The 23,665-nt window shown below is 33.6% G+C and overlaps 2 protein-coding genes across 15 annotated transcripts in view; one reads left to right on the forward strand and one right to left on the reverse strand.

Moving 5' to 3' along the window:
• LOC138701497 (uncharacterized) overlaps positions 1-23,665 on the reverse strand; it is a 95,340-nt gene that overhangs the window by 49,044 nt on the left and 22,631 nt on the right. The window contains exon 1 of one of the 4 annotated variants that reach the window (XM_069828440.1): positions 17,741-17,882. The exons of 2 other annotated variants lie outside the window; for them this stretch is intronic. The gene's annotated coding sequence lies outside the window, so the exon portion shown is untranslated. Of the gene's footprint in view, positions 1-17,740; positions 17,883-23,665 lie in introns of those variants that run through there. One more of the 4 variants, XM_069828442.1, reaches the window with a different exon arrangement.
• LOC138701496 (protein bric-a-brac 1-like) overlaps positions 1-23,665 on the forward strand; it is a 354,692-nt gene that overhangs the window by 5,702 nt on the left and 325,325 nt on the right. For 7 of the 11 annotated variants that reach the window (XM_069828415.1, XM_069828416.1, XM_069828417.1 and 4 more), the window contains exon 1: positions 8,600-8,876. The exons of 2 other annotated variants lie outside the window; for them this stretch is intronic. In XM_069828415.1, the coding sequence (XP_069684516.1) occupies positions 8,615-8,876 (262 nt within the window). In that variant the 5' untranslated portion in view covers positions 8,600-8,614. Of the gene's footprint in view, positions 1-8,599; positions 8,877-17,620; positions 17,731-23,665 lie in introns of those variants that run through there. 2 more of the 11 variants (XM_069828421.1, XM_069828431.1) reach the window with 2 other exon arrangements.

Below are 23,665 nucleotides of genomic sequence, written 5' to 3' on the forward strand. Positions count from 1 at the left end.
AGTAGACCTAACCTTATTTCTCTGGAAATTTAGCAGCCTAAGTGACAGAACTTTGGCCGGTATCTAATGTCCTTTCGGTTAGACTGAAACATTTCATTGTGAAATTTAAGGATATAATGTATTCTAACAGTCACAAAGAACTTCAAATTAACAGTTTTGTTTCTGCACAGCATTCTTGTGGAAACCCAGGAACCTTTCTGAATCTTTCGGAAATCGGAAAAAGGATAACTCTGGCCTCTTTCTCTTACTGTTGCTACAATTTATAGCACTACAAACGTCTCCTCCTTGTCCCATATTATTATTCCAATTATTATATTTTAGCCATTAACATTTTCATTATAACCAATAACGAACATTTCACAAGCATCAATGTGAAATACGCAACGAGCTAGCACTCGATAGAAATATGACACAGTCCAAAGTCGACCATGGACAGTCTATTGTTTTTAGTTGCTAACCGCTTGGAGCGCTTTATCACGAGATTTGCAAAAAACACCTCAAGCTTCGCGACTGTATATAGTAGACTGTGGTAATATTGTGACGGAAGGCTAGCCTCGTCCCGTACGGAGATACAGCGAATCGATACCCCCTCCCCGGTCCCCCCTCAAGCTTGCGAGTCAAGGTCGTAGCCATGTCTTTAGAGGCTTTTTGCCTTAAGCTTCGCTGCTCGCTCTGCTCTCTCCATACTGGAATGACTGGCAACAGTGAACTTAATTCAATTCAATTCAATTTATTTGGCATTTTTTTTTTAATTTTCTTGAAGAAGAGGAATTTCCTGGGTGTCTAGAGTCTGCAAATGTGTATGAATGTGAGTGTGATTGTGAGTGTGCCGGGTTAATATTAATTAAAAATCATCACAAATATAAAAATACATCAGGACTGTCGCTGGACAGTAACCTGAACACACGTTTCAGCGTCACATTGTTGACAAGTAACTCCATCTGTTAGCACAACCATAAAGCATCTAATGGATGCTATAGAGTTACCAACAACGAAAAAAATATATATATATTTGGCCATTAGACATACAGTTTTAGGCTTCGTCAGAATACATTGAAAAAACATATAAATACATTTTTAAAAACACTAATAATAGAAACAGTAAAATTTAAGTAATACAATGAAAACATGAAATAATTTGAAACTTTTAAATTGAAGAAAACTAACTAAATTGCAATTAAACTTATTTATTAAAATACATTTTCATACAAATTTGTGTTGAAAACTCAGCAACAGAATAATAATTGTAACTAATCTAAATAACTTTATTTATTAAAAAACAATTTCGTGTGAATTTAAGTTAAGAAACTCATCTACAGAGTAGAAAGGATTAATTAAAATCCAATTATAAAATCTAGCTTTGAAACTATTGGTTGGTAACTTATAATATTGACTGGGAAGCTTATTATATATAATTTCATCCCCATGACAGAAAAATTTGTACTAGTTTTATGTAATCTACAGTATAGAATATTAATTTGTTCACTATTTCTAATTTCATGATCATGTATATTGGCTATTAATGAGTAATTGTCTATATTTTGTCGAGTGTAAAGGACTAGGTCGTATATATATATATATATATATATATATATATATATATATATATATATATATATATATAAATTTATGACAGTTAATATCTGTGATTGTTTGAAAAGAGGTCGACAATGTTCAAGATAGTTTGATTGACATAGAATTCTAATGGCTTTCTTTTGCAAAATCAAGACGCTCCCAATTTTTCTACCATTTCCCCAGAAAATTTAGGCATACCTAATTATCGACAGAGGGTGCCAAAAAAATGTATACACTCTTTAATAGCTCATAACTAACTCACTTTTTAATATTTTTTCAAGTGTGACTGCTTAAAATAATGGCTGAAATCGACTAAACTTTGAGGAAATAAAATTCATTCTACAGTGCTACTGTAAGACTGAGAATATAAGTAAAGTGCAAAGACGGTTTAGAATGGAGTTTCAACGAGATTCACCAACGCGACTCTCAATTGCTCGTTTGCGAGATAAGTTTGAAGATGAAGGAACAGTTCAGAATATCCATAAGAACAATTCCGGAAGACCACGAACATCCACCAGCCCCACAAGAGAAAGAGAAGTGATCGAAAGGTTTCAGCAGTCTCCTAGAAAATCTGTTCGGCAAACGGCTCGTGAGACAAGACTTTCAAAATCGAGTGTCCATCGCGTTTTGAAGCGTGTTCAATGGAAAAGTTTTATTCCTAGATTAGTCCACGCTCTCAATGAAGATGATCATGACCAGAGAATTGAATTTTATGAGCGGTACCAAGTAAAATGTGCGTAGGAGAATCAATTTCCATACAAGATTGTTTGGAGTGATGAGACCACGTTTAAGTTAAATGGCTCAATTAATCGTCATAATTGCACCTACAGTGTGGTTAAGAGTTACAGTGTGGTGTGGTTTGTGAGCATTTGGTTTAATTGGACCTTTCTTTTTTGATGGTCCGTGACTGGTGCAATTTACCTCAACTTGCTAAAGGAATCCGCCATGCCATGCATCGAAGAGATGTTTAGGAATGAAGAATGGTACTTCCAGCAGGATGGAGCACTTCCCCACTACCACGAGACGTGAGGGCCTATCTTAACGGTTATCTGCAGAACAGATGGATATGACGAAGAGGTAGTACCGAGTACTCCCCTCGCTTACCGGATTTGACTCCGATGGATTTTTTTCTGTGGGGACATGTCAAGCATAATGATTATAGCACAAAACCAGCTACAATCGTTGAGTTGAGAGCAGCCATTGAAAGAGAATGTGCCAAATACCAATCGAAATGATTAGGAACGTTTTGGATTCCATCGGTCAGCGTTATCAGCTGTGCCTGGACCATAATGGCCAACAATTTGAACACTTTCAATAAATGACTGATTTCTACATTGGTTCACATTATTTTTAATTTTGAAACTTTTCTGCATCGTAATAATTCTTAACGTTATAGTCATTGAAAGAGTGCAACCAAATGTTAGATATGTCGTTATTAAAAACTTATAGGCCTAGGTTATTAGGAATAATAACGCAATTCTTTTTGGGTAGGCTAAGCCTCAAAAGCCTCTTAAGAGCTTCGCCACTGGAATTGTCAACAAATGAATTGGCACTTTTCTGTTCCATAAAATTAATTACGTCAGAAACGTATTGACAAATTGTAAAATTTTGTCTGGCATAGTAAAACAAATTGTCACGATTTTTCCTGACTGGCGGAATGTTTTATGAAACAAAAATTTGACAATGTGTACAGTCGTCATTGTTATTTGTCAGAATGACATATTTACAATTGCCAAGTTTTATGAAATAGGCTCTAGGTGGCGTATAAGTTGACAATTTTAGTTATTCATTAAATTCCTGCTGTATGGTTTACATCGCGCAAGTTTCTATGTAATCAAAATCTACAATAACGAAGCATGCACATCAAAATATTGAACTCCTGAATTCTAGAAGGAACAAATTACTGATTTCAAGTTGCAATATTGTTGTTTATCTGCTAGTTTTGAATTTCAGACACAAAATACAATATGAATGTCTTTGTCGTAGAGTAATTTTTTAGATAGTGAAATCACCTTCACATTTCACAATATTGTTATTGTACTCGGTGTATACAGCATAAACATGCTGGAAACATATAAATTATTTTCCATTAAACTGTCCTGATTCTTTAATTAGCCTTTTGCATTCAATTCGTTCACATTATCAATGTCATTATCATTATAAGAATATCTGTTTACATCGCTAATCCCTGAATTTCTCCTGATGATGTGAAACATATTAATTTCTTTATGGAAAGCTTAGCTGAAATCCTTGAATGTTTATGCAGCTAGATAAGACAATACAGTGCACATAAAACTCATCTTAATTCCGCTAATTGCGCAATAAATGTATAATTAGAAAAACAGCAAGTCTCATCTTCAAGACTGATACATACACGCAGCCTGCAGAAGAGTGCTTTGCATTCAAGGACGAGACAGAATGAGACTTCGCCGTGAATCTCCCAGATGATGCGGCAGAACTTTGCGTGTGGAAAGGGGAAAGCACAAGTCACACATACAGTATTTACTCGTAAACATTGGCGCCAACTTATATGGGCCCGGGGAGCTCGAGCCCACTCAATTTCCCGTATTATTATTATTATTATTATTATTATTATTATTATTATTATTATTATTATTATTATTATTTTAGTTACGAATAAGCCCATTTAGCACTACGCAAAGTACACAGAGGCATTTCTTTGCCCATAGTTCTCTCATTTTTTGGCTGTGGGCTTCTTTTCTCTCGTCAATCCACGTTGTTCTAGTCTTTTTCGTTGGTTTTTCCTCTTTGTCAACTTGACATTTTATGAACTTTCATTCCAAAGATCTCTCTGTTTAAGATGTCTTCTTGTGTGATTCCTGCTATTATAAGTCATTTTTTATTTCGGCAATCCATTTTATAGTTTCTGTGCATTCATAAAATTCAACTATTTGTTTTCTGAGTCTATCGGGGTTCATTCTTTTGATATGTCCGTAAAATTTTAACCTTTTTTTTTCTAATGTCACTATGAATGTCTATGTTTCTTTTTTCTTGTTTACTTTGCAATCTGTATTGTTCATCTATGACTTTCGGCCTAAAATTTTCCTTAAGATTTTGCATTCTTTTTCCTCAGTATTTTAGACATCTGCTTTTTTATTCAAAATTAACGTTTCAAGAAACATTCTGGTTTAATGATGTGTTTATAATGTCTTAATTTTGTATGTTTGGATATGCACTTTTTATTGTAAATATTTTCAGTGAGCCGAAATGCTGTCTTCATTTTTTGGCATCTTATTTCGTTCGCTTTTGTTTCAACTCCATTTTCCTAATCATTTCGCCGAGGTATTTACATTGTGGGACTCGTTTAATTTTACCATATTTGATTTCCATATACTTTGGTGCTTCCAGGTAACGTATTCTGTTTTTTCGAAGGATATCTGGAGACCAATTTTCTCCGCGATTTCTTTTATGGCGTTTTCTTTTTTATTTCTTCTTTTTTCTTTTAACAGTTCAATCTGTTTTTCAGCTGTTATGACGTCATTAGGTAAAATTGCTAAATCGTCTGCAAATGCTAGGCAATCTATCTTTAATTTTCCTCTGCCTAATGTGAATGGTTGATTAATTTTGGGGATTGTTTTTTGTTTATGCCACTCTTGCATTACTTTTTCAAGTACATTATTGAAAAGTAATGCAGAGAGTCCATCTTACTGTCTTACTCATGTTTTTACTTCGAAAAGTTCTGAAATTTCCCCCATAAACTTAACTTTAGATTTTTGTATTTGTCAGTGTCTCTTTTATGATTGCAAGAGTTTTGTGGTCTAATTAAGTCATTATTATTATTAATATTATTATTATTGTTAATAATAATAATAACAATAATAATAATAATAATAATAATAATAATAATAATAATAATAATAATAATGTTCTACTTCAACTGACAGAGTTAAGGTCATTCGGTCTTCTCTTCCGCTCAACCAGTACGATTAGAGATGGCCGATATTTCACAAACCGATATTTTGTCACAGGTATTTTTTTGTCACAGATAAACCTGTGACTGATGACGCGAAATATCTGTGACAAAATATCGCTATCGAAATCTGCTCCGTATTCAGTACTCTGTGACTGTTGCAACGTCTGCGACTGATATTTTCTCCTCTACGTCGTGGGTTTGCGCATGCGCATGATACAATAACAGCAATCGGGCGGTGGCATTTGATTATTTTTTCGTGATATTTTGTTCAATATTATTTTTTTCAAAGTGATGATGTGTTGCAAAGTTATTAGCGGCATTATAATAATATAATCATGAATCTGACATTTTGTTTTCATATTAAGTCTGAATATATGTTAATATTTTATATATTCCCCCGAGATCTTCACATTTTCATATTACTGTGAATATATATTAATGTATAAGTATTTTCCACTCAATTTTTACGCAGTAACAATATTTTTTTTAGTTATACTATTAATTACAAACAGAATAGTTACAGGAGCCTACATTATTTTAATAACTTTACATGTACTTCTCTCATTTATGTATGATCCAGTTTTAATGTATAGCTCTAACACGAACAGTGCAGGGTAGTATTAATTAAAATAATTAAACTTAAAATAAAATTATTTGTAATAAGTTCAGTACCGGTATGTTGTTTATGGTTATTAACTCTTAGGAAATCGCACAGTGCTTTCAAACATTGGTACTCGTGTGGGGTGTTATTTCACCCAATTAATAGGCCTAATCAATGTTCTAAACTTGATATTTAGTGATATTTATCTAGATATTGTTAAAATCATCAACTTGCAAGTAATTTTCAACTTTTAAATATAATAATATGGGGTAGTTAGCAAAAATTATCAATTTTATAAGTTCCAAAAAGATCTGACATCTAGCAGACACTGCTCCAACAAATCGTTCTCATTGCCCTTGCACACTTTTAAAATATACCTACACTTACACATAAATGGGATAATTAATTACATTTGAAAATAAGGGGTATCAAACGTAAATCATGTTAGTTCACTCCGTGTCACTGAACATTATGCTCTTCCGAACTTTCGAAGCATTTCTCACAAGCCGACAACAGCACCTATAGAATTAAAACCGAACGAGATAAAACTTATTTAGCTAAACTAACCTTGAGGTAGTTTCCTTCGTATTCCCCTTATACACCTTGCATATACGAATCTGTGACAGGTTAGGTTTGGTTAGTTTAGGCTTTGTTATGCCTTGGATATACGATCAACTGCATCTCCACAAACAATCAAATTCAACGATTTTCACTTCCGACATCACCAAAACTACCTCAGCGCTAGTTTAACCTAAGGAACTGTCTCTCCACAAAAAAATTCCTTATAAATGCAATGATTTTCACATCCGAAATTGCCGAAACTACTTCAGCGCTAGTTTCACCATCTTATTATAAATGATATAGTGATTACACGATTTAAATAATAATAATAATAATAATAATAATAATAATAATAATAATAATGATAATATCATTGGTTACCAATACTTTATCTTGTGTAAAATCCTGTCTGAACAACTGTCTTGTTCTGTAATTATTTTCTATTGTTTTTCCGAATATTTATGTTTCGTTAATTTTTATTCTGACTCAATATTATAATGTTAATGCACGACTTAAAATAATTTATCGATTATATTATATGCAATAAAAAGGATCAATTTTTAAAACGATTAGGATAATCACATAACCTCAATTTCTCCGTACCCAACTACATTAAAAATTATCAACTGATTCCATATCTACAATCAACTACGATATAATCTCTTGGTATATAAGGTTAACTTTTTACATGTTACTGTTCAGTTAGATTAGTATTTATTTGTTAATGGTACATGTACATAATTTATTTGTTGGATTTTCCCATATAAACCACTGAAGTGTGGCGTGTATAGAGAAATCGTATTCACATTGCACTGCTCTTCAATATTTCCTGTTAATTTTTATCGGTGTGACAAAATATCGGTATAATTCATGCATATTGTGCTTACTTAGCGATATAAAATATCGGTATGACAAAATCACAGATAAAAGTCACAGATATTTAATTGTCACAGTCACAGTTATCACAGATACTTGAAAATATCGTTTAAGCTCAACTCTAAGTACGATAGAAAATTACTACATTGTTGTAAACAAAACATAATTCATATAATATAATGCAATACATATTACATAATTAATATAGTAAAATAACAAGTTCCGAAATACTTCACTCTCTAATATGGTTTAAGGCTTCACGATGTTCAACGCAGTGCGCGAGATTCTTGGGATTTTGTACCGTTGTTTCAATGTCATTATTATTAATGTCAGGTCAGAGACAAATTCATGAGAAAATGAAATGAACGAAATTACTTTTGTTTTTATTCATCACGGCAGGTAATTATTTATTTTATTTTTATTTTTTTTTATTTTATTGGGTTATTTTACGACGCTGTATCAACATCTAGGTTATTTAGCGTCTGAATGATATGAAGGTGATAATGCCGGTGAAATGAGTCCGGGGTCCAGCACCGAAAGTTACCCAGCATTTGCTCGTATTGGGTTGAGGGAAAACCACGGAAAAAACCTCAACCAGGTAACTTGCCCCGACCGGGATTCGAACCCGGGCCACCTGGTTTCGCGGCCAGACGCGCTGCCCGTTACTCCACAGGTGTGGACTGGCAGGTAATTAGGTAATTATAAAATTTGGATAGACATGTAGCACGTAGTTAGTGCAGTTCGTAATAGCCTACCCAAAATATTGAAAGCTATTCAAAAGTATATCGATTTGTTCTGATTGTTGAGATTACGTAACTCTTTATTGGGTTTATTTGCAGAGGCTAAATGTAATGTTTGTACTATCTGCCTGGGAGGTACTACGAAATTTAAAACTTTGCAAACGTAACACAAAGTCGTCGCGAGCCACAGTTTCGTCACCCGTAACAAAAAACAATCGGTTCGCGGTACAACCTGTATTGATCACAGCTGCTGGCGCGCGGTGAAATGTTATATCTTCTTTTTTAAATGCTTTGCATAGCTCAAAACAGCTGTTCCGTGTTTCTGCCATGGCGGCGGGCGAGAAAAGATGTTCAGTTGAGTTGTCAATCGAGAAGAAAAAATTGGTACTCGACGAATTGGATAAAGGCAGGTCTCATCGATCGATTGCAGCAGATTTCGGCATTTCCAAAACAACCGTTGGCAACATCTATAAGAAGAGGGAATCCGTTCTCCGCACCTGGCGGACTAGTGCAAACAGTGCAAACAACATTTTCCGGAAGCGGAAATCAAGACGCTCGACCAATGACGATCTATGGAACTTATGTCAAGGTACGCCCTTGTTTTGTTCTTTTTTTTTTTTTTTTCTAAGGACTGAAGCTCCTTACAGGCTTCCGTCCTTGTTTTCAGCACTCGCAAGGTTTATTATGTCCAAGTTTCTGTAAGTATATGTTTTTGTAAATATACCTGTAGGTGGTCTCGGTTCTCTCTTTTTGTACAATAAAGGGCGTCTGCCACTATTTCAGATGTAGCATGGGCGCATGCGCCATCGAATCATCCGGTTCTCGTATTTTAAATTCAGGAGATGACTATCAAATTGCTCTGCTTAGGCCTCTGCACTGACTACACATGTATCGTATTGATAATGATTATAAGTAGACAAATCCGCGCGATGTCACGCACATGGTCCTGAAAAGTAAAGTGAATTTAACGAACTCGCTCGTTGTTCAGTCTTAATTAATGTGAAAATATCTGTGAATGTAAATAATAGTGGATTTTCATATAGGCTACTAAAGATACGTTGTATGTGGACTTATTGCACTTTCTAAGTTTTGTTGAAACTCGGCACTGAACAATCATATCATATCAATATAGTGTTACTACCTGTGAATGATGGGTTTGCAGTGAAAGACCTGCCCATGGGCAGAACACTTATGTATGTATGTATGTATGTATGTTACTTTACTTGCTCAATTCAACAATTATGTGTAAAACATTTCAACATGTCATGCACTTTCTTTTTTTAATAAATAACATTATATAAGGTAAAATGTATAATTCAGGGACTGAAATAAATTTAATATTCCAGAACTAATTAACAATAACGATAGTCTATTCAGTTTGTTTTGTATAATAAACAGGCGATAACACGCACATCACGTGCAAAACTAATTTTCTGCAGTGAAGGACTCAAGTGTCGGCATCAAATTTCTTTTGATTTCTAATGTTTAGTGTTTCTCAACCAGTGGAGTGAAATATGGGCGAGACACGTAAATAGTCTGAATTTCAGAGGTTGGGATTTTATTCTTGCGATTATTGAGACGCAACAATGTGATGAGGGAAACATTACGCTCATAAGTAGGCCTATCATTAATTATGATTCGTTCGTTATATTTTAATTAGGGCCTATAGAAATAACGTTTTAACAATGTCATTATCCATCATCATCATCATCATCATCATCATCGTTGTCATCGTCACGGTGTAGTCTTGGTTTAAAATGTCCCTTCTCTTTTGTAATAGAGCACCAACTTAGGAATTCGGTCTTCTCCCATTAATTTTGCTACATCACCATCATCATTACCATCATTCACTTCAAGGACTGTGCCCATTGGCTCTTTTGTTCGTTCGTCCGCACTCTATTGTGTCTCATGAGTAGCGGGATTTCTGGCTTCGTTATACGTATATTTCTAACAATTCCTGTAATTACAATATTTCCCTTTCATGTCCACCACAGTGTCTATCGTATAGCCTATTTATCCAAGATGTTGATAAATTTATAAGATTGAAAGCAAGCTATAGACTTCTGGCGTTTTCAACTTTTATTTACAAATTCCAAATAATGAATCTGAATGTGAATTAAAACTGCCAACCCAATGATTGCAGTATAAATAACACTGCGCATCGTATTGTTAACTCCACTGTTTATGCGTTATATTTATTATTATTATTATTATTATTATTATTATTATTATTATTATTATTATTATTATGTTCAGCAATGTGGACTAAACATAGGAAAGTCGTTGGAAATTTATTGAAATCAAAATATAGGGATAGTGTGATTTAGTTAGATCTGTCGAATTTTCGATATGTATTTTATGGCTATGTGTTAATACTTATTTTGTTTTTCTTTGCATTATATTCTAACACATACTGATAGAAGAACAAAGTTCTGGATCTTGCATAATTCAAAATGTGATTCCGCTCAAATGTCATAAAGAGGTTGAAAGAACAAGAAAAGCTGATATCAGTAAAAGTGCATTTACGCTGTTCAATCTTCTAGGCGCATACGCATGCATTCTGAGGAGAATATTGAAAGAATCAAGTTGAAAACGCACGCATGCAGATTTTGTGTCTATATGGTGCGCTGTGTTGAACGTCATTTTCACTACGTATAAATTAGTAATTAATAAATAGGCCTATTAAATATCAATCCAGTACTTAGACCTACTTATTTCTAAAAATTCTGGTTGAACATTTCATAGGCATTCGTATTTGCGATACTTGTCGCCATTTTCAGCTTAAAAGATCCACCATCACCAACCAAAAGAATTTTCTTTTCAGTTTACTCACGGCCACCTAGAACAATCAGCTGCACGCTACATGCTACTGTTGAATGAAATAACTCACAAAATATCCACCGGCGACGAGTAGCTTTCAATTGCCGCATGCGCTACCATTTGTAGTGGAAAAAGTCATGTACAATTGAATGCGTTTTGTTCACTATTGCACGCATTGCTTGAATGCTTAAAATTGAAAGAAAAGTTATACCGTGTAGAAGCACCTTAAGTACTATTCAATGCATGTTAAAACATGAAACTTATTTTATAAGTTATATGCATCTTGTTTCTCTTCTAAGGCAATTGAACATCCTGCTAAAGAAAGAAATTATAATTGGACATTATTTATTTAATTATTATTTTCAATTATAGTATTCATTCAGAGGCCGTAGAATTATGATATTGATAGTGTGTAACTGTTAAATACGAATGTCAATAGAAATTGAAATATTCGAAGAAAATTTGCCCAATAGCACATTTTCCATTTAAAAAAAACACACATATATTGAGGTGTCTTTCGGCGAAAAACATTGCATGGCTAACTGAACAAGCTTTGATACTCCGGAGATCGGAACAGGCCACTCACTACTTTAAATCTTTTTCACATTGCACAGTAACAAAGGCAATTGTTTAAACACACTTTTGACTAGGATTTGTATTGAAGCATTAAAAGCCACTTGCATCCAATTTTAAAATTTGAATCTCGTGCTCATTACAGTGAAGTAACGTTTGATCGCTGCGATTATTTACCAACATGCGAATATTATCAGCATGTAGTTTGATTAGTGAACTATGTTTACCAGTCAGCGATGTATGCAATTGGGGGTGAAAGGAACTGGCCACCCTATCCTATTCTCTCTTGGTTTGGTTGCCTCACGAGTGTCACGACTTCGAACTGCTAACTAAACATATCAGCACATCGTCTTCGGTGATCTAGCGATTAGCATGCTTTCTTTGAAATGAAGTAAAGATGTGGATCCGTGTTGTAGATTTACAGCACATAAAATAACCCTTCCTAGTAGAAGGCTCCATGTAACCCCCCCCCCCATTGTAATCCTGAACATAACATCTTCAGTGCTTGTCTTACATTATCAACAGAGTCGTTATATCTCTTGTTAATTTTCGTCCAGGATATTACTTTTCTGCTTCTATGCACCTTTCAATCGTGGTGTTTTACATGATAGTGAATTTTACTATTATACTTTTCCAGTGTTTCGAGAAGAAAAGAAAGGATTTTGATAAATATAAATTATGTACATTTAATTAAACAGGTTTTTTGTATTTTTTATTTTTTTATTTTTTTTTTTTTACTTATCCGTAGTCGAAATATAGATTAAATAGATAAATTATCGATTTCGATATTTTCACAGAACAATAAATTTTCAGCGTCTTCAATATCGGTGAAATAGGCTTACATTCGTTTGGTATGCAGCCTGTCTGTCCGGATATGTTAAATTAATAGATATATTTTGTTAATATTCAAACTTCCGTGTCAATATACACGGATTGTAGTTACGTCAAATGCAACAATTTTTACATAAAATGTGACGGAAACTTATTTGAAAACCTTTGGTATAAAACATAAAATGGTAATTTACTCGAAATATGCTGTAACGATTTTTTTGCTGAAGAAGACCATTTTTGGCCGAACAAAACACACTATTGGCCCATGTTTATATCCTCCTAAAAATATAATTGGATATTATTTATTTATTTATTTTCATTTATTTGAAACAGATTCTATTTCCCTGTTAAATTCTTTTGATGCTTAAAGAAAAAAATTGGCGAATAAAGTTCTGTATTTAAAAAAAAAAATTGGTATCTAAATTTAATTTTAAATTGTACGCGATTTTCTTTGTAATGTGTTGTTTATGAAAAAGTTATAAATGAATAATGTGTGGATTTTATGGTTGCTGATGTGTTGGTTATCATGGAAAAAGTTTTTAATTCACAGCAGTGAATTAAAAACTTTTAATTCAGTTTTGTAAATAAAGCCATTGTTTAGGTTGCTAAGGACGACGAAATAAACACCAGTTTAGATACCAGTTATGGATAAAAATGATTTACTCGAAGACTAACAATTTCATTAGGATATGAAACATGTATACGTCAATATTCGTTTTATTAATTACTGTACAAAATATTTAGTAGGGAAGTGTTTTTGTCATTCACATGACCAGGGTACGAATTAAGATTTCTGATGGGGGGGGGGGATATAGAATCCTAGATAGAGAATACCATACCTAAAATTATTATCCTCATTCGATACGGTGCAATACTTGGTCGCACTGAGTTGTGTAGAATCTTGACCATAATAATAATAAAATTATATCCATGAGCAGGCTTAAGATAAGATGTCTAATTCCTAAGTTACTGATTGTTATCAGCTTGCCGGTGATGATAATACATCAATATTATTTTATTTGCTTACTTTATACTGTACTTTATAAAATATACTCATATTAAAACAATTATATTTTGTAAGGGGGGATATAAGTTATCCCTGGCAGGGATATTAATATGAATTTATAAGAGGGGGATAACTTTCCAACTTTCGCATCCTGCACATGACCCAATTTCTCTCATTTGAAGCATATGAATAAACGTAATTGAACCACTGTTTGTTTTTACACTGCAGAGATCGAAATTTGCAGTCATTCACTTACGTGCGTTATATATTGTTGCCCGGCCTAGAAATAAATTCTAATGTAGGGGATTCTATACTTGAAAAAGTTGTAGAGATTTCATAAGAAATTATGCAGCACAAATATATGTATTTTTTTAAGGCAAGTTTTCTTTTGTTTCACTGTGATGTAAAGGGAAGTAGAGGCATATTTTGTACAATAAAGAGACGAGACAAAAGTAACATACAATACTCCTATTTACATTGGGTGCATAATTTTTTATCACCTTCATTCCTGAAACAACTGAATGTTAATTACTTATTCTACCATTGATCTATAGAGAGTAAGGCAGGATATTCGCTTGTTGGGCTATTTATTTTCATTGTTTTCTCAATACATTTTTTTTCTGATGGATAATAAAGTTTGTTATTAATATTATATCAACATACATTACCTCTGATTGATATTCTGGCTGAAGTATGTACTACAACTATTATCATGCAGTTACATCTCACTTGACGATATGTGTCAGAGGAAGAACAATTGAATAGTTAAAAAAAAACCATAGTCCAAAAAATGCAAATTTGATATATTAAACATGTGGTGAGCGTATTGTAGCGGCCATCTACTGAATGACTCGTTAGTGGAAAAAACACTATAGTCCTATCTTAAGGAGTGGAAATTTTCAGAGGTTTTCTTAAAACAATCATAGTCCAAAAACTTTTCTGCGAAAACAGCCAATGTCCAGGACGATGGTAGCATTTACAAATATTTACTCGTAATTCATATCATCTTGAAACTTTTATCCATACAATTTTAAACTGTAGCAGATTGGCAGTATGCGGCAAAGGCCTCCTCAGAGAAAAATATTTTAGCCTGTGAATTGTTGTATTAATTAATGGAATCATCTTTAAGTACAGAAGTAACCCCATAGAAGAAATGTAAGCAACTTAAGGAGTAGCAACAGGATATAATAAAAAAAAGAAGGTTAAAGGAGAGGCATACTTCAGCCACAACAGAATATTTTTCTTAAAACAACCATTGTCCACAGTTACTTATATATATATATATATATATATATATATATATATATATATATATATATATTGGTACGGAGGAGGGACTCGAGGCTTACACTGCAGCTTGAGGCTTATTGTGCTTACCACTCCTATTCTTGGGAATGGTTGGATAGCCGAACGGCCGCGCTCTTGTACAAGTACAGCACGCTGCACCGTGAACTTAACCCGGGCTATTGTATGGATGATGATGATGATGATGATGATATGTGAATTAATGATTGCGAAATGAGTCCGAGGTCTAACGCCGAAAATTCCAGCAATTCTGCTTCAATTGGTTGAGGGAAAAGCCCGGGAAAAACCTTTACCAGGTAATTTGTCCCAACCAGAATTTGAACCCGGGCCCGCTCGTTTCAGAGCCAGAGGTGCTGACCATTACTCCACAGCGATGGACTACTTACATTTACACGTGTATTTCTATGAGGCAATTTTATGTACTTCAGTTTTCCCAAGTTTCTACAACATCTTAAAAAATGGCATGATGAATTTCATACTTCAAGTATCAACAATACCCATGCCAAATAGTGTTTTGTTTCTACTGAAAATTTGTTTTTGGACTACGGTTTTTCCAAAAATCCTTCAATTGTTTGTATACATCTGAAGTCTGATTAGTGTAATATATTACTAGTCAGCGATATATGCAATGAAGGGGGAAAGAAACTGTCCACCCTACTTCATTATTTCCTGGCTTAGTTGCCTGATGAGTATTTTTTTTTTGCCATTTATGAGCTTCAAACCTGTCTTCGGACAGTTGACTAAGCAACATACATATTTTAGGCAAAATAAAATGTAAATTTCACACAACATCTGGCAACATTTCTGGAGTATACAGCACAGTTAATTTACCTGAATGAGCTCATCACTGCCAACTCACCTTGCATATCTTACCATTTTCTGAAGACTTACGACACTATGGAATGACAGAGAAACTGGAGTATCCTGAGAAAATGTGCCCAACACTGTCTCTCTACATAATAAATCCTAGATTCACAAGAATTTGAACCCAGATTTTCTAGTGGAGAAACCGGCATTGGCTTTGCTAATATTCAGCGCTCGTTTACTGTCATGCTACTTGAAATCCTAACAATAAAAGTGCATTACCGAAAAAAGTATTAACAGTTTGTAAAAGTAGAAAACTGAAGTAAAATTAAATATAGACTTTTATTCACCGCCAGCAAACTTCATGCATACTATATTCAGGCGTCTCCAACAATTCAGAATCTCCCACAGTTACTTGTTCTGGAAAGTCTGCGTTAGGACTCCATGAAGTTGATCTTGCAGAATATGTCCGATATAACGGTTTCCCGTACCGGCGATAAGGATAATTTTTGAATTACAGAAAAATGGGGATGGCGACTGGATAAACAGGATTAACTACAATTAATCTAACCGAATATAGCCTATATTTTTTAAATAGATATGTTAACTTCGATTCTCCAGCCTTTATTCTCGGTTCTTTAGTATGAAAAGTTGGTCGTTGCAGTTTCCGTTTCATGTTAGCAAATAAATAAATCAATTGGCAAAGTGGCATTAAATTTCACATAAAACAGATGGTTTCTACAATGATCCACGCCCGAATACGTGGCGTCAACTTTATAGAGTCCTGTGGTTGTTTGCTCTTCGTCGAATGACAACCAGTTGCTGCATGAAACCAAGAAAAAATTAAATTCGATCTCGGTTACAACTGCTAACACAGCTGAGATACAAATAATTTTCATTCTAAATCTACTTGTGATATTTGATAAGGCAGTATTATTTTTGATCAGGTAAGAATAAATAATATTCTATGTGCCGGTAGTTGGTCTTCTGAATATGATAATACAGTGGGACAGTTTCCCAATGTTACTGACAATGATATGGACGATTATGAATTATGAAGTATAAAATATTGCAGGGGGAAACACCATCATTGTTCACAGTAATTTCACTTAGATTTTCCGAAATTTTAACTCGATATTCAGCATGAAAAGTCTACGTTTTAGCCTTATTTGGCGGTAGTAATTTTCGTCTTACGCATTACACCACAGAAAGCAAATAGGTAAGATTTTTATTATCCAGCATAGGTGGAACCGAACGTGAGACGGATAACGAGAACTTCCTGATAAATCAACGGCCATTGTTTGCTGTAATATGCACATAATTACGTAATCATAGTTCGACAAATATTAAGTAAAACTATAACTGAAAACATTTTAAAACGTGTCGCAACGATGAAGTAATGTGTGAATGGCTTTTGTTATCAATATTATTCATCTCGATGATTATTATTACGCCTGTTTCCTATTGTTGAAGTTTTAATGACTTGGATCGTAAATATGATTTGAATGCAGATGTCCCTGAAGAGATAATACATTGATTTGTTTCATAAGATATCGCTACATTCCCTAGTTGTTGTTGTTATTATTATTATTATTATTATTATTATTATTATTATTATTATTATTATTATTATTATTATTATTTCAAACTACAGCATCTTGCTGCGTTTTTCTTTTCGAAACAAAAGAACATTAGAGCAGGTTAATCGAGACTTTATTGGAGTTAAATCAATTGACGAGGTAGCATTAAGTTTAAATCTAACATGAAAGAATGTAGACTGATTCATTGCTGATTATTTGAATCGCTATCGTACCTCACTTGGAAACAGGTTATTTTTATTTCGTATTTGTTTTCCCACAGAAGTCTTAATAAATTTGCAGCTTGGTGCATTTTGGGTACTACAGCTGCACGCTACCACACCCTACGCGGTGAGACTATGTTTTTGCTTGGGGTTGTACTATTTCCCCTCCGCTTCCACTCCCCCCCTCCCCGTAGCAGAGCGTTGAGATCGTCCCCGCTACATCCTTGTGATCGCTCCGCAGTGCCGTTTGTGATTAAACCGCTGCGACTCTATTAACGTGGCGCAGAAGACACGGAATACAGAGTGAGTATACCTTCTGATGTTGGCACTATCGTTGACACATGGGCACAAAATGGCACCGCTCGCCTTCGCTTCAATTACTTCGGTCTGCAATGTCACTCGCTCTCCGCTTGCTTGCTCTCCAATATGGCACCCGGCGTCCACACGCTTGCTGGGGAACGCTGTTGCCTAATTTCCGCCTGTCGTAGGTTCAGGGCGCGTGCGCGGCGGACCAGTTGCCCAGGTCACCGCAGTAATCAGCATTTCTAATGCCCATTTGTCACCGCGCCCAAATTTCGCTTCACAGAAACCGCACGGCAGTACGTGTGTGTTATCAGTTACTAATCTGGATATAATGTCTCTTTCATATTATTGAAACGTTTAGTGATTTGGATCGTTAATTTAATTTGAAATAAAATATAGATATCCCTGAAGATATAATAAATTGTGTTAATCTATATAGTTACATTCTATAGTTTATTATTATTATTATTATTATTATTATTATTATTATTATTATTATTATTATTATTAAGTTACTAATAGGGACAGCTCATAAGCTTGCGATGTATTACATAGGTGAAGTTTACATGAGATTCTTGAGGGGAAGAAAAGCAAGATTAAGATAATCTATTCACATAATGTAACAAAACATTTAGTGAACAAATTGTGTAGATATATAATTTTAGACACATAATGGGGAAGGTTGACGAGTATATCAATTTGTATTTCCAAAAACATATATTTTTCTAAATATATATATATATATATATATATATATATATATATATATATATATTCAGTTCTTAATGCTACATACATGTTCGGATACATTACAACAAAATTATTACACTAAAGCTATGTTTTTAGCTAGCTATTCGTAAAAGAATTTAGAAATGTAATTCTAAAATATTGTTAGTTCCACTTCCCCAATGATGCCAGAATTGAAGAAATCGTTATCAGATTGAGCGATCAGCTCATGTAGATGCTTGCAAAATTAGATTAAGAGTTCTTCATCAGTATCATGAAAGTCTCAAAATTTGTTATTTGTGTGCAATTAAGTTTTTCTATAGAATATTTTTAAAAGTGACGATTTTGCATATTTGTATATAAAAATATCGCTTATACACAGGAAAAATATTACTTATGAATAATTCATACTCTGGGCTTCAACAGACGGGAGGTTCTTGATTATTAATTCTAATAGTCTAGGGGATGAGTTAGATTTTTTCATCTTCATAGGTTTGTTACGTATTATAAAATTTGCAAGTATTTTGTTATTCGAAGCACAGATACTCACTCATATTTAAATATAAACTTTCATTGTGTTCTACTAATTTTATTGTGATAAAATTAAATACTGAAAACTAAAATAAAATAATGACGTTTACATATGAAGAGTTCGCGGGAAAAACGATGAATGTCACATTTCTGTTAAGGATTAGATAATGATCTAATTGAGTCTATAACTGCAAGATGTAGTGCTGTTTCTATAGAAAATAAAGGAAAAGATTACTGTATTCGTGATAATTCTCCTTTTTACCATTTTTCATAAGAACAATATTAAATTTCGTAGTGATCCATTGAATTAGATAATGACATCAACCTTAACAAAACTGTGACATTCATCGTTTTTCTCGCGAACTCTTCATATTCATTCATACACAATGTTTTCTTAAGTCTGTTGAAATAATTTAATTTTAACTTCAAGAGTTACGATTACTGCTATGTTTTTATACGAAAACCATCAATCGCATTACTTTTAAAATATATGACATCATGATGAAGTTACCAATATTTAGACCAACAAAATCCATTACGTTTACGAATTACTGTGGTCTGGGGCTTAAAACATTCCATTATACTTATAATAATGAAGTACGTTAAGTACGTTATAAAAAATTAACAACAGTTTTAATCAAAACGTTTAAAATGATCAATAATCTACCATGAGAAACCGGCTGGTAGAATATCACTAAGAAGGATAAGCATAATTTCATAGCTATTTGTATATAAGCGCATCATTTGCAAAAAGTAGTTGTGATTATCCCATGCTTATCTAGATTTATACGAGACGTCTTTACTAACTCACTTTCAACAAAACAGTTCGAAATATATTTTGTTCGAATGTTGTGATTAATTTAATAAATTAATAATACTAATAATAATAATAATAATAATAATAATCTCTCCATGGATTAATAATAATAATCTTTCCATGGATTAATAATAATAATAATAATAATAATAATAATAATAATAATCACTCCATGGATTAATAATGATAATGATGATGATAATGATAATAATAATAATAATAATAATAATAATAATAATAATAATAATAATAATAATTTTCGCCACCATTATCATCACTGTATGGGTCGTTAATCCGTACTTTCCCCATAATTAGCACTGGCTCTTACATCGTGATCTCAGTTTTTTCACATTTCCTCTTCTTCTGGGAACATAATTTAACTTTATGTGTGGATTTCGTTATTCATTTATTGAATTTATAGAAAATAGAGAACATTTTTTCTTCATCAAAACACATCGTAAAATCTTACTACGTTCTCCTCTCCTCTAAATATGTCAGTTGTTTAATGTCATGGTTTGTTAATGCTGATAAACTGTTATCAGAGCTAATGAGAAGAGCCCCACTGTTACGCGAGCAGAATTTTCACAAATTTTTACAGATGACATAAGGTTACGTTCATCATCACTGAAACACCTGAACTCAGCTAACATCTACATTAACATCTAAATACGTTTTGTAAGTATTACTGTGTAATGTTAGGGATATTATTGTATGTTTGCAGTAAGTCCATTATTCGACTCTCATATTCTGATATAATTCCCTTCTCTCTTGTTGTGTTATCTGATAACTCAGGAAGTTGGTACCGGTACCAACTGTTGTATGGAACGTTCGCCACAGGTTTCCATGAAATTAGTCTTTTAACAAGATGATACGGTGCTGTAGTTTCCCACTAATAATAAACACTACTGTACTACGCTTATATACAGACAAAATATTAGGATGGCGGCAGAGAAAGAATAATTTCTCGAGGAAACCACAGATAAAATGTATTCCCGTATATTTAAGCCTGTATTGTTATGTTTTATATATTGCCATATAAATACACGTATATGTGAGCCTATATCGACGGTTAAGAAGTGATACCTCGTATCTGTGAATTTGCAGGTGAATCAGAAAATAGTTAAAAAAATTAATTTATCTCAAAATAGACAAACTTTTTATATGCAGTAAAATCTGTCTGAAAAACCACCCCTATTGAGAGACCAATCCTAAAGACCGATTTTTTTTAAAGAACCGAATTAAAAGTCCATAAAACCAATGTAAATCTCACCCCTTTTAAGAGACCACCTCTCTCCCCGATCACCGACCAGTGATTGAATAGCCATTTCCTTAATTTTACCTCTTTTAAAAGATCATACTGTATTTAAAAATTTTACAATTTAGTATTTTTTTATTACATTACTGTAGCTTAAATAAATTCCAAGAAATTCGTACAGTACTAGAAGTTAAAATAATGTTTGGCAACGTTGTTAAGTGATACCGTATTCACGTTGAATGCCCATCTCTGTCTTTAATCCCTTAAGGAATGTTGGGGATTGCTACGAAAAAGGTACAATGTCCACTTGCAAACGGCCTCCGAGTAATGACAAAGGGTTATTTGCACCGCTGTTTAACAGTTTCTTGAAAGGTAAGATTTCTCATGACGTATGACGGTTTTAATTTTCGTTTTGTACATTAAAAATAAATCGTTACTTGTTAATTACAGTGCAATTTCTTTCTCCTACCTATTAGAAAAATCTGGTGATCAACCCACCGATGACGAGGATGAAATCAAGAGAGAATTTCAATCCGAAAAAATGTGACTAGAACAAGCCTTATGTAATACTGAGTTAATTCAAGAATCAGCACCACTGAAAGACTGTATGATCGAGAACATACAAATGAACTTCTTAACATGTTAAAGAATAGTTTTGAAAATGAGATTGAAAAAAGGAAATGTAAAAAAAGTTAAGCAGAGTTCAATTTATGATTTTGTGAAGTGGAATCAAAGGAGAAAATTGGAAAAATAACGTAAAATAGGAAATAAAGTTCTGATTTCAAGCTTCTATTGTTAGCAATATTTTCCACGTTTTTATTTAACATAGAAACGTTTTAACCTATTATTAGTGTAAAAAAAACTCCCCCTATTGAGAGACCACCCCTCTGAAATACCAATTTTTCATTGAACCAGCTGTGGTCGTTTAATACAGATTTTACTGTTACCGTATGTTCCTGCTTTGCAAGATGTTCTACTCGAAGACAAAATATTAGGCCTAGTTAACCGTTCAATGTTCTGAGCTTAATAATAACAACGTAGTTATTCAAAATAATAATGTAGTTTAACTAAATGATAATTTTTGTAAATACGAAGTATCACTTCTTAATCATCGATATGGTTTACTTCCTTGTGAAGCGATTGATAATAGTTAAGTGGCAGAGGCAGAAAAAACGGGACTTCCAGAGAGAACCTCCTTTTATCTTCCACTCCCCTCACAGAGTTCACTTAGCATTAAGCCACCATTTGAAGCCTGGTTTTCAGTCTGAGAAAACAGTCTCCTTAAACTGTAAGAAAATTATCGAAGAAAAAACAGTTTATTTGTGCGATTCTCTTCACTAGCGCCTAAACCACCTCTACTTCCTTTAACATGATTAATACTTGTTGAAAAATTTTGGCTTTAAATGATTCATTACATAAAATCTTTGTATATTCTTTCTGAGTTCATCTTACGAGACATGATTAATAACTTGTGTGTGCATCCTTCAATGAATAAATTCATGTTTAACATATCACTTGCTGCACGCACATACAGTAGCTCTCCACAACGCCAGATTTTTTAGGTCCGTCCACAGATGCGTAAGATACATCTATTAATTATATCGCATCGTGACAATTTCACATGTGATTAACATGGATATGCATTACCCATCCAATCCATGTCAGTGCTAGAGAGAGGGTTTATCATTTCTCTCATAAATAAATTATATAAATACAATAAAATAGAATAAATAAATTAAATTGGGTTTGATCCCTGGCGTTGGTAGGAGTGCTAATTGTGATGGACAAGATTGAAGATGAAGATTTTCCGGTTTCCTTAAACTACGCAAATTCCATTTCACAAACACTCGTCATTTCATCTTTTTTCTCCCCATTTGATGTTATAACGGAATGCGGCGAAGTGTGTTTAGGCCTACAATCTCGGTCAGGCCGACCTTAGGAGCTACGGGGTCCGATTGGAAACATTATTCGGGACCTCGTGTCCACAAAGAAGTTCTCCAGAATTTATACCGGTAAATATAATTCGTTATACGAGGCGCATCCAGAAAGTAAGTTTCCCGATTTTTTCCCCTTGAAAGTAAACGTAATTAGCCGTGTCAATTGTGCATGCGTAACAGATCTATGACGTATCAACATTAAAAAGTACGTTAATATTTCCGTTTATAGTGAATCCTTGCTTCGGTTATAGTGAACGTAAAACTAGAACGTCCCCAAGTAAATGTAATTTTAAAATGGCCAAAATGTTAATTTAGAAAACTCTTTGTCCTATAAACTTCCAAGAATATGTTCAGAACAAAATCTCAAACCTTCTACTACTTAAGTGCATTGAAAAGCAAAGGATTTGTTTGGCTTCCTGGACAGCTTGATATATGTTAAAGAGAATAGTGTACGCAGTGAGGGATAAAGGAAGGATTAGTTCTGACTTCTTTAAAAGAGGTTATTAGAAGAAGAGGAAGATAAAGTGTTTTCTTTTGTAAAAGGGAGCAGAGTGGTGACCAGTGGGTAAATACAGGAAGGATTACAGTATAATGGTCCATAACTCTTCCTCCCGCATCTTTGTAAAAGTGAACCCGGGGAAATTCCAAGGCCGAGTACATAGTAGCATA

Source organism: Periplaneta americana, chromosome 6 (genome assembly GCF_040183065.1).
Source record: "Periplaneta americana isolate PAMFEO1 chromosome 6, P.americana_PAMFEO1_priV1, whole genome shotgun sequence".
NCBI lineage: Eukaryota > Metazoa > Arthropoda > Insecta > Blattodea > Blattidae > Periplaneta > Periplaneta americana.